The 13,206-nt window shown below is 38.4% G+C and overlaps 1 protein-coding gene across 1 annotated transcript in view; it reads left to right on the top strand.

Annotated features, from left to right (window-relative positions):
• MRC1 (mannose receptor C-type 1) overlaps window positions 1-13,206 on the top strand; it is an 86,180-nt gene that overhangs the window by 16,253 nt on the left and 56,721 nt on the right. The window contains exons 3-6 of the mRNA XM_081137779.1: window positions 413-586; window positions 4,552-4,716; window positions 9,809-9,922; window positions 12,569-12,715. Of these exons, the coding sequence (XP_080993905.1) occupies window positions 413-586; window positions 4,552-4,716; window positions 9,809-9,922; window positions 12,569-12,715 (600 nt within the window). The remainder of the gene's footprint in view (window positions 1-412; window positions 587-4,551; window positions 4,717-9,808; window positions 9,923-12,568; window positions 12,716-13,206) is intronic.

Genomic DNA, 13,206 nt, shown 5'->3' with positions numbered 1-13,206 from the left:
TATTTATTGTGTGTTTGGATTAGACAGCTATAAGATAATTTTCAATAGAGAGGTTTCATAATTCTGTGCTTCCCACCATGAAGAAGGATGTCCTTTTCTCTGTTTTGGAGGAAATGCAGAGGTCAAAGCTGGTGCCAATTGAGCTGACTACTTTTGCCTTGCAAGAGGAAAATCTTTTCCCAAAGACAGCAGAAATGGAGGGGTGGTAGAGTTATTTCTATGTACAGACTATTGTACATACCCAGCAAAGACTGGGGTAGAGAGAGAAGAGAAATAAAAAGGAATCCCCTGCATGGGGACACCAAGTGTGACCAGAAGAGTAAGACTGGTGTTTTGGTATGCGTCTTATTGAAGAGCCAGTGTTCAGAAGCATCACTTATATTCTAACTGCAAGTCAATATGTTTCTTTCAGTCATGTACACACTACTGGGCAATGCAGACGGAGCAGCCTGTGTATTTCCATTCAAGTTTGAAAACAAGTGGTATGCGGATTGCACAAGTGTGGGGTCCTCGGATGGATGGCTTTGGTGCGGAACCACTGCAGATTATGACGTGGATAAGCAATATGGATATTGTCCATTGAAATGTAAGTAACTTTATCATGAAGAAAAGTTTGGCACATTTAATACGGCAATATAGAGATAACACCTTGCATTTATCTGGAACACTTTTCTCCCAAAGTTATTTCACATTTATTATTGCATCATGCCCCACCACAAACCATTATAGATGTCATTGTTCCCACTTTATAATGGAGCAAGTGACCCATCTTGGCTGAAGCCTAGAACACAGATCTTCTGACTCTGGGCTGCATCAAATAACTTCTTTATTTTCATCAACTACCTTTTCTTCAACTTCCACTTTTTACTGTCCGTTATTTTCTAAGACTTTAGGACAAGTTATACTGTATATAATTCAATATATACTTAACAGTAGAGGTAAGCATGTCATTCCCCAACCTTCCAATGACGTACCCTTATTAAACTATAGATTAAAAATAGAATTTAAACAATGTAACAAGCATGTGGTTTGATGGAAAGAGACACAGAACTATGAAGAACCTCTGAATTTTGTGTGAATGGAACAAAAAGGGCTCCTCGCCGTGAAAATGATGGTAATGATACTCTTCTTATGTTTAATTAAGAAGAGCAATTTAACACAGCAATGAATCCAAAAGAAGTGGGTTATTTCTATGCTCGAAGCATTTTTAAAATGAAAATTTATGTAGGATTGCAGAAATGCAAAATAAGTGTTATTGCACTATATGGATGGAAGGGGGCCAGAACATAAGAATTCGTGGTGTTCTTTTCATGCTCAAGAATCTATAAAGAAAGAGTGCAGCAGGTTTGGGGTGGGGTGGAGCAGCCAATTGGATTGGGAGGCAGGGATGGGGCTGAAACAAAAGTGCTTTTGCTTTATTTTCCCTATCGCCCCATATCTTCCTGCTGCTAGATACCCCTTTCCAACTCTTCCCCCTAAATCTCTTAACCCCCTGACCTCTTGCTGCTTCAGACTTGACTGATCACGGCAGCTCTGGGTTTCTGTTACTACCCAGACTTCTCTCTGCTGCTGTCCCGTCAAGGGGTGGGGACAGGGGAAGACCATCAGATGGGGTCTGGGATGGGCAGGAGACCATCTGAACCGCAATAGCGTTACTTCCAACTCAGCTTTCGGGATCACATATCCACATACGAAATCACATTATTCCACGTGTCATTGTAAACCAGTTCGATTTATAAAGATATTTTAGGTTGTCAAGTCAAAGCCAGAATTTGAAGAATCGTGCTTATGTCTCTCTTTTGATGTATGGTCCCTAAACATCGCACTATAAAGAAATTTAATTTGTCAGCTCCGTATATTGTAATTCTCTTCGGTGTTTAGCCCCCCTGTTCTGGGTGAAGAGCAAATAGAACTCACAGGTGTCCCATTCGCAGTGACACTGCTCTCTCGTTCTTGGGCGAGGTAAACATACTCAGTTCTCTTATCAGCAACCTTCAAAGGTTTGATTACCATGAAAGGTTTATAGATGTCTGATCCCTGTGTTAGGAATCTTTTTGTCTGAAGGCAAAATTGAGCTGTTTTTTCCTTAAGAGAAAGCAACGGTTGTTTTTCAGTGATTGAGGAGTGTCTGTCTCCTTTACTGAGTAAGAATGGCATATTCTAAATCTGTTATTATTGAGTTTCTTAGGGGTGTGGGTTTCATGGGTTCAACTATAGCATCCTGCACCTAAGTGGTATTGACAAAGGAATGGTTGGGTGCAAGTATGATTTAATCAATCATTAAATGGGGGACAAATGGCCAGTCACTAATCACAGAGAAAATTCACCACCTAGACAGATGTGTGCTGGAGGCATATCCTGAGTATGTTCTAGAATAACCTTTAAACACTGTTACTCATATTTTATGTCTTCTAAACCAAATTATGTATTTTTCCTATTATATATAAAAGTAAAATAACTGTAGAAAATAAAAAAATTGTTTGACTTCATTATGCGTTAAAAATCTAAAGCAGGTTTTATACATATCATGCCTTTTAAAAAGAGCTTTGCAATTTTCCAATTTACAGGATGCCCCCAAAAATGTATACACGCTTTTTTCTGATAGCTCAATTGATATTCCTTTCTTTTCAGATTTAACCCATTGGAATTAATAATTATTCAAAGTGTGTATACAGTTTTTGGGACACCCTATATTTCATTTTCCTTGCTTTGTGTGCCTTTCAAAAGAACATTTTATTTTATATTAGTCTTAAAACCAACAGATTCAATACAGGAAGGTGAGGTACCAGCTACTGACCTAGTAATAGTTGATATATGTCTTTTGTATTATTCACTGTAATGTTTAGACACTTATTTTCAAATACTATGAGACTAGGAAAAGAAAAGGCCTTTCTCTCAATTCTTCATAGCTTGCAGCTTTAGCTTTCAGGATCAGTTGTGAGTGGTGCTGTTTTACTGTGGAAATTTGAAAAATTGGGGGAGATGTATAGTGAGCAAGCCTGTACATTCAGTGACAAACATGTTTTAATTCCTTGGTTAAAAATGCAATATATATTTTCTTTAAATGAAGAGAAGAGTCAATTTACATTTCCTTCTTTGATCATATATATATATATATATATTCCCTTTTTCCATTCCTGGATAAGAAAATAATCCCCTCTTTTTTCCATATTTCACATTTTTTTAACCATATTGTGAGCAAAACCTCTAAGTTTCTAAAAATATTTATGTAAAACATTTCCATCTTCAAATAAACTCAAACAGTCTCCTTTGAATGATCTCACGTGGAGATGCCATTTGGACATTTAAACTAATAAGGCCTCAGGTCATGCTAATTTAACTTTAATATCATGAATTCAAGTTTATTTTTAACATAAATATATGTATTCATTTTATACTTAATACATCTTAGAAATTTCTACACTGTTGCCTGAATGAAAATCTGATGTACTTTTCTTCCTCTTTGGTGTGCCACAGGACTGCAGGTTTCATATCATAGTGTGTGGTATGTGTGTGAACAAGGTCACCTCCTGTCAAATAAAAAGGGCACAGTGCATAGGCTATATGCTTATGGAAAACAGCCTACTTTCTTAGCAGATTGAATACTTCTCATGAAATATGAGAAGTTACATAATCCTCTCTCACTTCCTTGAAAATAAATGACAAGATTATTACTTTACATGACTTGTAAGTAGAATTATTCAAAAGAAAAAGAAATTTTCATAATATGAAGCACACAGTAATATTTCATTTCTTGACTAATTTCCCAAACATAAGTAAAAGGTTATAAATAAAATTTATTTACCTATATTACTGGCCTTTCATAGACTATAACCACGTTTATAGAATACTCCTGGAATCATAAAATAACATAAGAAAAATAAGCCAAAACATTTATTTTTTACCTTGGGGGAAGAAAAACTAATAATAACATCTACCATTACCAGGAGCTGCCTTTATTGAATGTATTCTAGAGATGAGAAAGTAAGGCTTCAAAGGTAACAGTTTAATTCAGGTCAAATCACTAGTGAGTGACAGGGCAGAATGAAAGCTCACATCAGTGGATCTATGGAGTTCATGACCTTCTCTTTAGTGCCTGCCTGTGTCTTTGGTCTAAAAGGACCAAACTAGAATGTGCAGGCAAAACAGTCACTTGATGAGAGAAGGCAGATACCTATTTTCTCTTCTTCCTTTGCTCTTTTCTAGATTTAGGAAGTTGAACTGGTATCTCTATTCTTAGTTTTTGAATTGCCTCACTTGCCAACTCATCTGATCTCCAAACGTGCAAATGGAAAAATAGGGAGATGATGCCTTCCTTTCGTTGCTTAGGCACATGAAAGCACTGGATGTGGTTGACCTTTTGAAAACTCCCCCCTCTTCATTTCAGGAATGAAGAAAATCTCATAGGCACTTTAAAAATAAGTAAAAGGGGAAAAAGGGAAAAGAAATATAAGGCTTAAGGCAATCATCCTTCTAGGATTGTTTAAAAACATTGTTCACTGAAAGTCTTTTCTAGGCATAACAGCCAATTCCATTTGACTTCTTTTACAGTTGAGGGCAGTGAAAGCTTATGGAAAAAAGATCCACTGACTGGCATTTCCTACCAGATAAACTCCAAATCTGCTTTAACTTGGCACCAGGCGAGGAAGAGCTGCCAACAACAGAGTGCCGAACTCTTGAGCATCACAGAGATACACGAGCAAACATACCTGACAGGTAATGACATGAAAAGAAAAAGTTGTACATAAGATCCTGATTATTTTCTTTCTGTATAGTTTAACATAAAAGCAGACAACGCAATCGACTATAGACACCATGATAGAATCAGTCCCTCAGCAGAGGATGCAACAAATTTGCATCTTGAAAAGACACCAGGATGGCAAATAGGTCTGTTCTCGTGAGCCAACTTTGCTCTGTCAGTTGTAACAGTCTCTAGAATCTGTGCTAATAAGGATTCTGAGTATTAATCTGGGCTCAGAGTTGAAGATGCCACAATTAATTAGTGATGCAGTTCTTGGACATAAGACAGGGGTACCATGCTGGTCAAATATTGAAGATCTAGCCTAAAGCCAAAGATCTTATTAGCATCACAGAGTTCACAAGGATCAAATGAAATGTTGCCACCACAAGCAGGGACAAGTCAAGAGCTGCTTAAAACTGAATCCTTTTTTTCTCCTGTCTCTAGAACTCCCAGAGTCTCAAAAGGTTGCAGGTCTTAGTGATACTCTTTCCACAACATGGTGTTTATTTTTAAAGCTTCAGTTCTTACAGGTTTGTGAAGATTGAAAGGGCTAATGTTTGCTTGAAATGAGAGTATTCGTTTGAGTTTCTACAATCCGCACTTGGGGAACAGAGAGATTAGGACCAGAAATGAGTGTGGAGAAAAGCATCCCAGTTCCTCACTCCAGGATACTCTCCCTCCCTCCAGCTCACCCTGACACTGCCACTAGGTTAATATATCTCTGCGACTATCGTGTTTGAAGAACCCTTAGTGGCTTCTCCTTTCCTATCAAATAATTCACAAAAAAACCTTTGCCTGGCATTCAGTGGCTGTCATCTGTCCACTGACTGCTGCTCCCCTTCACGCATTTCTCAGCCTTGATAAAAGAAAAGTTGTGGGTTCCTCACCCACGTGTTATACTTTCTCACCTCCACATTTTTCCCCATGCCATTTCTTGTACCTAGAATTTCACAGATTTCATACAGTTGAAATGCAGTTCTCCATCTCCACCTCCATCTCTCTCATTTGTTTACTACTTTTATAACAGTTGGTTATATATATGTCTCACTTCCCTTACAAGGCTGTAAATGCATTCATTTGTTATTTTTATTCATTCATGCATTCAATAAGATGGCTGGTATCTGTATGCCAGGAGTATGCTAGGTCCTAGCAACACGGTGATGATTAAACCCAGGCGTGTTCTGTCCACACAGAGCTTAAAGCCCAAAGGGGAAGACGCATACAAACAAGAAAACAAACCAACAAATAAGTACAAATTATAGGAAGTCCCATAAAGAAAACAAACTGAAGGCCGTGTGGAGAATGGATTATGCAGGCAAATGGCTGAAAATGGGGAACTTTTTGTGCATATTTTTGTCCACACCCACAAAGAGAGTCACACAGAACCTTCCAAGGGTGAGAGCCTCAGTGAATGTTTGCTGACTGACAAATGATGACGCAGCACAATCTAATTATTCAGCAATCCAGCCTCACGTTTGGACAAGTGGTCAGTTTATGGCAAAAGGGCAGTAAAGAATGGTAGTTCTTTTTTTTTTTTTAATATATCTTTATTGATTTCAGAAAGAGGAAGGGAGAGAGTTGAAACATCAATGATGAGAGAGAAGAGCGGTAGTTCTTAAATGTGAAGTTGTTACTAATCACCAGAGAACTTTGTTACAGTGAAGATGCCCTAGAGATTCTAGATCATTAGGTGTGATGTAGGGCCAGGAATTTGCATATTACCAACCTTCCAGGTGATTCTGGGGCAAGTGGTTGGGGACCACATTTGGCAAAACACTATGTTAGTGCCTCCTGTATCAGTAGTGCCTACAAATTCCAATTCTTTTCAGATGATACTTTTCATTACCTAGAATACATTTCTTCCATAAGTTATTAGTTTTTAATTGATTGGGGATGTTGATGGCATTCTATTTTGGTGGAAAGAATTTGACATACGTTTATTTAGCACAACCTTATGAAATATGCAAATAAAACAGAACTGGGTAAGAAGTACTTTTCTATTCTTAGTCCGTTTATGAGAATTAAATCGTGAACTGTCCCACTGTAATGGAAATATTTCCTGCAGTAGTGGAGCACCAAGCTTAACATTTATTAATTTTCTTCCTTTTGGTATAAGCAGCAACTCACTCACCATTTTCTTTCCGTTATTATTAGGGAGATTGACAATAGAAAAGCAACCTGAGCTCGCTGTGTGCATTCATAAACTCAGAGATGAGATTATGCCTCAGTGTGCTCCATAATTTTGTTTCAGGTTGGGTTTTTGGGTCTCTCTAATATCCAGTATTGGGGTGATTCATATTGACAACCATGTATAAAAATGAGAAGAAAGCACAGAAAGAGACAAAACTAAATTCATGTAGATGATTAAGAGAAAAGATGATCAAGACAATCCTGGTGTTATTTGTGCACACTTGCCTGCGTGAGAGAAAAATCTATCAGAGTTGAATTGGCTGGTGTGTGTTTTTTTTAAAGAATTTGTTTTTGGGTTGTGTTATCTTGACTCTTACAAGTTTTACTTGTTTTGGGGAAGCCAAAGGACAGAACATAGGTTACTTTTTAACCCTCTCCCCCAGTTACACAGAGGAAAGTGGTGATACGGGCAGGACAAGAGCTCTGCCCAGCCCTCTCTCCACTCATTCCCAGTGCCTGGCTCCACTATCGGGCTCCAGCTGCAGGAAATGCTTCCCTAATCGCAGAGCTATTGTTGTGTCCCTCAGGAGAGCAAACAAGCCCTGAGGTTCAGAGGCTCAGTTCACCTCAGACTCTTATTTACATCTTATGCAAGGCTTCAGGATTTCAGTCAGCATTTTTTTTAACATTTCCAGCTTCTCTACAAATCAACAATATCATGCATCGGGGAAAAAAAAGTCTGATGAGGAATTAAAAAAATACAAACAGGATTTTGTTATCTTGGAGGGAAGATATTCATGATATTTGGGGTTTATTGGGATATATCAGGGGAGAAAATAATGGTGTGAAAGAAGATTATGATATACTTCATTTTGGGAAACATGCCACTAAAATGAAAAAAACAAAGCACCCACAAATAGTTATACTTTTAAGATAGGATTTATTTTTAATGTGAGAATTTTTGTTGCAAATTCATTTTTTTTTTAAAAAAAGTGTAATATCTAGTGTTGTATGACTCTGAGGTAAATAACCTGCCATTTATCGAACAGCTCTGTGTGCCAGACACTTAGCTTTATTTCTACCGCTCACACCCACCTCTTAAATGAATACTACTATCCTCACTTTGTATATGAGATAACAGACTGGGAATAGAAATGAGATACTTTCCTAATGTCTCGTGTTCAAGAAAGTAGCTGAATTCGAATTCAGTGCCATCTTTCCATTTCACTCTGTCTGGGTCTCACTAATAAAAAGTAAGCAGGGATCTGGTGGTCCCCAAAGCACTAAATAGAACCCTTAATTAAGATGTCAACAGCTCCATGCTCCAGTAAATTTATTCTAAGATGGTGATCTGATTTCACAGTATCTGCGGGGCTAACTGCTTCTGCCTGAGCAGCCCATTCTTATATCACCCACAGTCATTTTATGATCCTCATTTCTGTTCCTAACCTCAAACATGTTGGCACGCTGTACTTAATCCTAGATTCCTGAATCAGAATTGTAACTACATTTGTGCATGATTAGGATTTACAGAACTGAAAGAAGATATAGGAAGTGAAATTTAGCTTGCTACTCTGATTGTTTTTGCCAGTTTCCGTTGTTGCTGGCTGGAAAACAAACTGGAACCTCAATATAGAAAAAAAATTGCCAGCATAATATTGGACATTAATGCATCCTCTGTTATAACTAAGTTCAAAAGTAGACATAGAACCATTTCAGATAATACATACAGAAAAATTAAGAATTAAAATGTTTAGCATGTGGAATTGGAATTGATGCTTTCTATAGTAATGTCATAGAAAAAAATGTTATAGTAAAAAAATATGGTCTCATAAAATTACAAAAACACATCAGAGAAAAAACTGTGGCTGCTGATCATCTGCTTTAAGTGATATATTTGTCACAGTTTGAGTTTTGTTTCTAAATTACACTTTTTGCCAACCTGACTTCCACATGGAATAATAATAATAATAATAGCAATAGCTTGCATTTATTGGGCATATATTATGTGGCAAGCCTTATTTTAATACTTAATTTAATTCTTCAAAACAAACCTAGAAGTGTTACAGGATAGGAGAAGGCCTCCCCCCCCCCCCCCCGGTTGCTCATGGAAGTGGGTTCTTGGGGTGCCACCGGAATAAGCATTTCCAGAGGCCCCCACAGGAGGATGAGATATGGTAGAAAGCTTTACTTCCATGGAATTACACCCTTGGGTTTCCAAAGTCCCATTTCCCTTATGTCCAGTCATAGAAGAAGTGTAGCTGGGCTTCAGTAGGGCTAAAATCAGAGTCAGTGTCCAGAGTTTTCTTTCTATGTGTGCGCTGTCTAATCCAGCATCAGGCTAGCTTAATTTGTGTTTCCTCACTGTAGTCCATCAGTCCATTGCATGTGGGGTCTGCAGGGACACATGGCTATGGAGGAAACATGGGCAAATGAAGGAAGCCAAGAGTCAACCAAGAGCACAAGAGCAACAAGAGAGAGGATTCCTTTGTTTAGGAGATTCTGCATTCCCAAATTTTTGCACTCTTGCGTTGGCCACTCCCATTCTGGCCAACCATCTCTGTTCCCAGGTGTGATTGACAGACAAGTACCGTTCCTATGTCACCTCAACTTTACTGGGCATGTGTCTATTTTCCCTTTGTTGGATCCCTTCCCCCAGTGTTTTGCAGGGAATAGACTGGTAGTTCCCTGGGGAGTGCAAAGCTGCAGCTTTCCGGTAAAGCTGCTGAAATGACATGCGTATAATGTCTGGCCTTCCCTTTCTGCTCCTTTCCTATTATTAATAACTAGCTAATTACAACGATATCAGAAGTACCTAAACCAGATGAGGAATGTCAAAGGATAGATATTTCCCTTAAAGAGCACTTAATTCTGAACTTAATTTCACTGTCTTTTCTGAGTGTGAGTTTTGTTTCTGTTTTTGCTTTTGTTATATAGGATTAACCAGTTCCTTGACCTCAGGACTCTGGATTGGACTTAACAGTCTGGGTGTGAACAGTGGATGGCAGTGGAGTGGTGGCAGTCCATTCCGATATTTGAACTGGTTACCAGGTAGGCTCAAACTTGTCTGTGGTCGAATTCATCTAAACTTAATTTTTCTCGGTATCAAGGGGACCTTCATCATCTCTAGTGTAGATCTCAAAGAGAAGAGTTGGGAGACTACCAGATACAGTTCATTTCTCACCTTGATTTGAAATCTGCCAAGTACATTTGAATAAACCAAAACCGTCAGGTTATATCAGCTTCCAGGGATGAGGCCTTGTCAGGCAAGATTATCACACAACTCAATACAAGTCTCTGTTACAGTATAATTTCTTAGAATATCCTTGATTTGCTAGGTATAAAAGAGTTGGGGGATGACCAAGCCTTCCACAGCTTTTTAATTTTCTGGAGGACAGAAAATGCTCAGGACTAATTATTTCTACATTGTGATAACATACAGGTAACAGAACAAAAACAGGAGACTAAATAATAAATACGTTCCACATATACAGCAATTATTCAGAGAAAAGAAGACCAATGATGATAAAAAAAAATTTCATCTCAGTCACCATTTACCAGCTGGGGTTAGTAGCTGCTTGAGGCACTCAGTTGAGCATGGTTCTGAACCCCCTCCTCTCCCCCTCCCCATACCGAACTTGGTTTATTAAGAAAGAGTGCAAAGAACAATTAGTGATGTCTGCCACGCATGTGGGAAAGGACTAGCCTCTTTTACGGGTTCTGCTATGGAAAACACTGACGTAGTGCTCCTTCATATGGTGAGACTTATTTTTTAAAGCCATTAAATGGTTTTTGCATTTGGTTTAGATAATTAAGCTCTCCATATTTTATATTATTGATGTATGCAATTACAAAAGGAAAACCTTCAGTACCAGAATAGATACTGAAACATAGGAGGGAATTTCTAGAGGATATATTTTGGTTTAAATGAATTAGATTTGACTGTGAAATTCACCTTCAATGCAGGATGGTTACAGGGCTGTCACCAGAGTCTTGCAGAGAATCAGCTCTCTCTTCCTCTGGAGCATGGGAAGCAGACATCGCTCCAAAGGAACATAAGATGCCCTTTTTCTGGGTGAGGATTTGAGTTGTCTGCCTACTCACTCAGCCCCATTACACTGGACAATAGCAGTTGGCATCCACCAGCTCTCTTGAAAAAAATAATCATTTATGAGGGGAGAAGTTTATTCTTTGTTGCTTAATTTATTGTGTAACATTAGGCAGGGCAGGTCACTTTATTTATTACTCTTTTGGGGGGCGATGACTGTACTATTTAGCCACCTGCATTCTAAGAGTTTAGTGGGAAAATTTGGAGGTTAACTTCAGTGAAAGTGAGAAATGAAATTGGGATACTAATAAGAAAGGAAAAGAAATGACCTTTCTTATTAAATCAAGTTCCTGAGAAGTAAGTACAAATTAAATCACCTTATGAAATAACATGAGAGTTTCTTCAAACTAAAATGAGAAACCTTACGGGATATTAGCAATTATTATTGTATAAATTGTTCAATCAAGCATTCAATTGAGTACTTATTACCAAGTAATACATTTATTTAAATGCATTCACATTTGAAGTGAGGATATTTTACACAAATGATATAGGAATATAAATTCAAGTATATGATAACCACTTAAAGACAACTAATTAAGATATTAAAGTTGGTAGTCATTTTTGTGTTGATAAATAAATGTTTAAGATGATTTGTTGGTTAACACATTAATAATCCATAGCTGTAAAATTTATTATTGTTTCTCTCTAGTACTGACATCTTATCCATTAGTTCAGTTATATTGTGAGTTTGGTCACAATATCAACCCACTTTAAAAACATTCTTATCCTATCACTAACAGTTTTTTCCTTCATCTGCTATTCAAGCAACTTTCAAAAAGTTTTGCCAAAGCCTTCATGGAGCAAGTAACATGATTCCTATCTTGCAGGAAGGAAGAGCGAGGTCCAGGGCCAGGTTATATACATGTCAAAAGTCACAAAGCCATCGTTAACAAAGGTGGCTCGGCTGCGCAGTGGAACCAGCATGCATCTATTGTGTTAGCAAAGTTGACTTTATCTGGTTCTTTAATCCGTTTCTGATGAAAAATGGGGTAAGGGGTTAGCTGTTAAAAATACTCTTTGTAGGCTGAGTTGGGCACACTTCTCCAGCATTCTCCCCGACACATGGCTGCTTCTGGCGTCTCTTGTCTTGTCTTTGTCTTCTCTGCTGCCTTTCTGGTCTCTCTCCCTTTTGAACTGGAGAAGGTTTTCCCACGCCCAGAAGCTCTCTAGCCTGGTCCTCACCGTTAGCTTGACTTCGTTTTCTGGGTAGGTACTGACAGTGCTTTCTAGGGCTGGCTTGAACATGTGTTCTTGGGTCAGGTGCCTCTGTTCTGCATAACGCAGCCCGGCGTGAAGACTGTTCAGGTTTTAAGGTCTAGCTTTACTATCCGATATTGTGAAAAATGGTTATTTCAAAGAAGTAAACTTGCATGATCAAAATTTTAGGCACTGACGTGGTCCAGCAACAAGAAAACAGACACCTAACGTGGCCTTTGCTCTGCAGTCAGTAAATATTTATTTGCCAGCGTGTAGCAAAGACAGAACAAGGACCCACTGAACCCCGAGGATGGAGATGTGAGGCCGAGGGGCTGTCTACTTGCATTCCCTATAATAGTCCCGCTGTATTTCTTTTCTTTTCCCCAAAGGAAGTCCATCAGCAGAACCTGGAAAAAGCTGTGTGTCACTAAGTCCCGGGAAGAATGCTAAGTGGGAAGATCTGAACTGTGCTCAGAGACTAGGCTACATTTGTAAAAAGGGCAACACAACTTTGAATCCTTTTATCATTCCCTCAGGTAAGTATCTAATTGATCTGAAGCGCATAAAACGTTATAACTTAATGATAAAGTTACATCTCAGTCATATCTGTCTGAAATGACAGGTTGGTGGATAATTTATAGAGTGAGCTTAATGATATTCCTACAAAATCATTTTGCTGGTTCCTACCACTGGCCGTTGCCATGCCCGGAGTTGCTGTGGTGTTCAGGCGAGTGCAAAACCCTTGACAGAACAGAATAAAAAAGAATTTTACCTCCACAGCAGCCCTCTGAAGGGGATATTATTATCTACACATTCTGGATGGGGAGAAAGGTATTCAAAGGCTATATAAAACTTGCACATGTGACAAAATTGGAATCTAAGCTCGGAAATAAATATCTGAAAGAGACTTTTCTACGTGCGTCCTCACTAGGGTCTATTTGGGCTCTAAGGCTATTTAAATTCACATCATACACTGAAGTCTTCACAGAAATGGAATAAAACACCCCAAAAGTAGTAACTGAAGTTT

This window comes from Miniopterus schreibersii (assembly GCF_964146895.1).
Source record: "Miniopterus schreibersii genome assembly, chromosome: 1".
In the NCBI taxonomy this organism is placed as follows: Eukaryota; Metazoa; Chordata; class Mammalia; order Chiroptera; family Miniopteridae; genus Miniopterus; species Miniopterus schreibersii.
The sequence above is the reverse complement of the archived record's forward strand: the minus strand, read 5'-3'. Positions and strand labels throughout refer to the sequence as shown.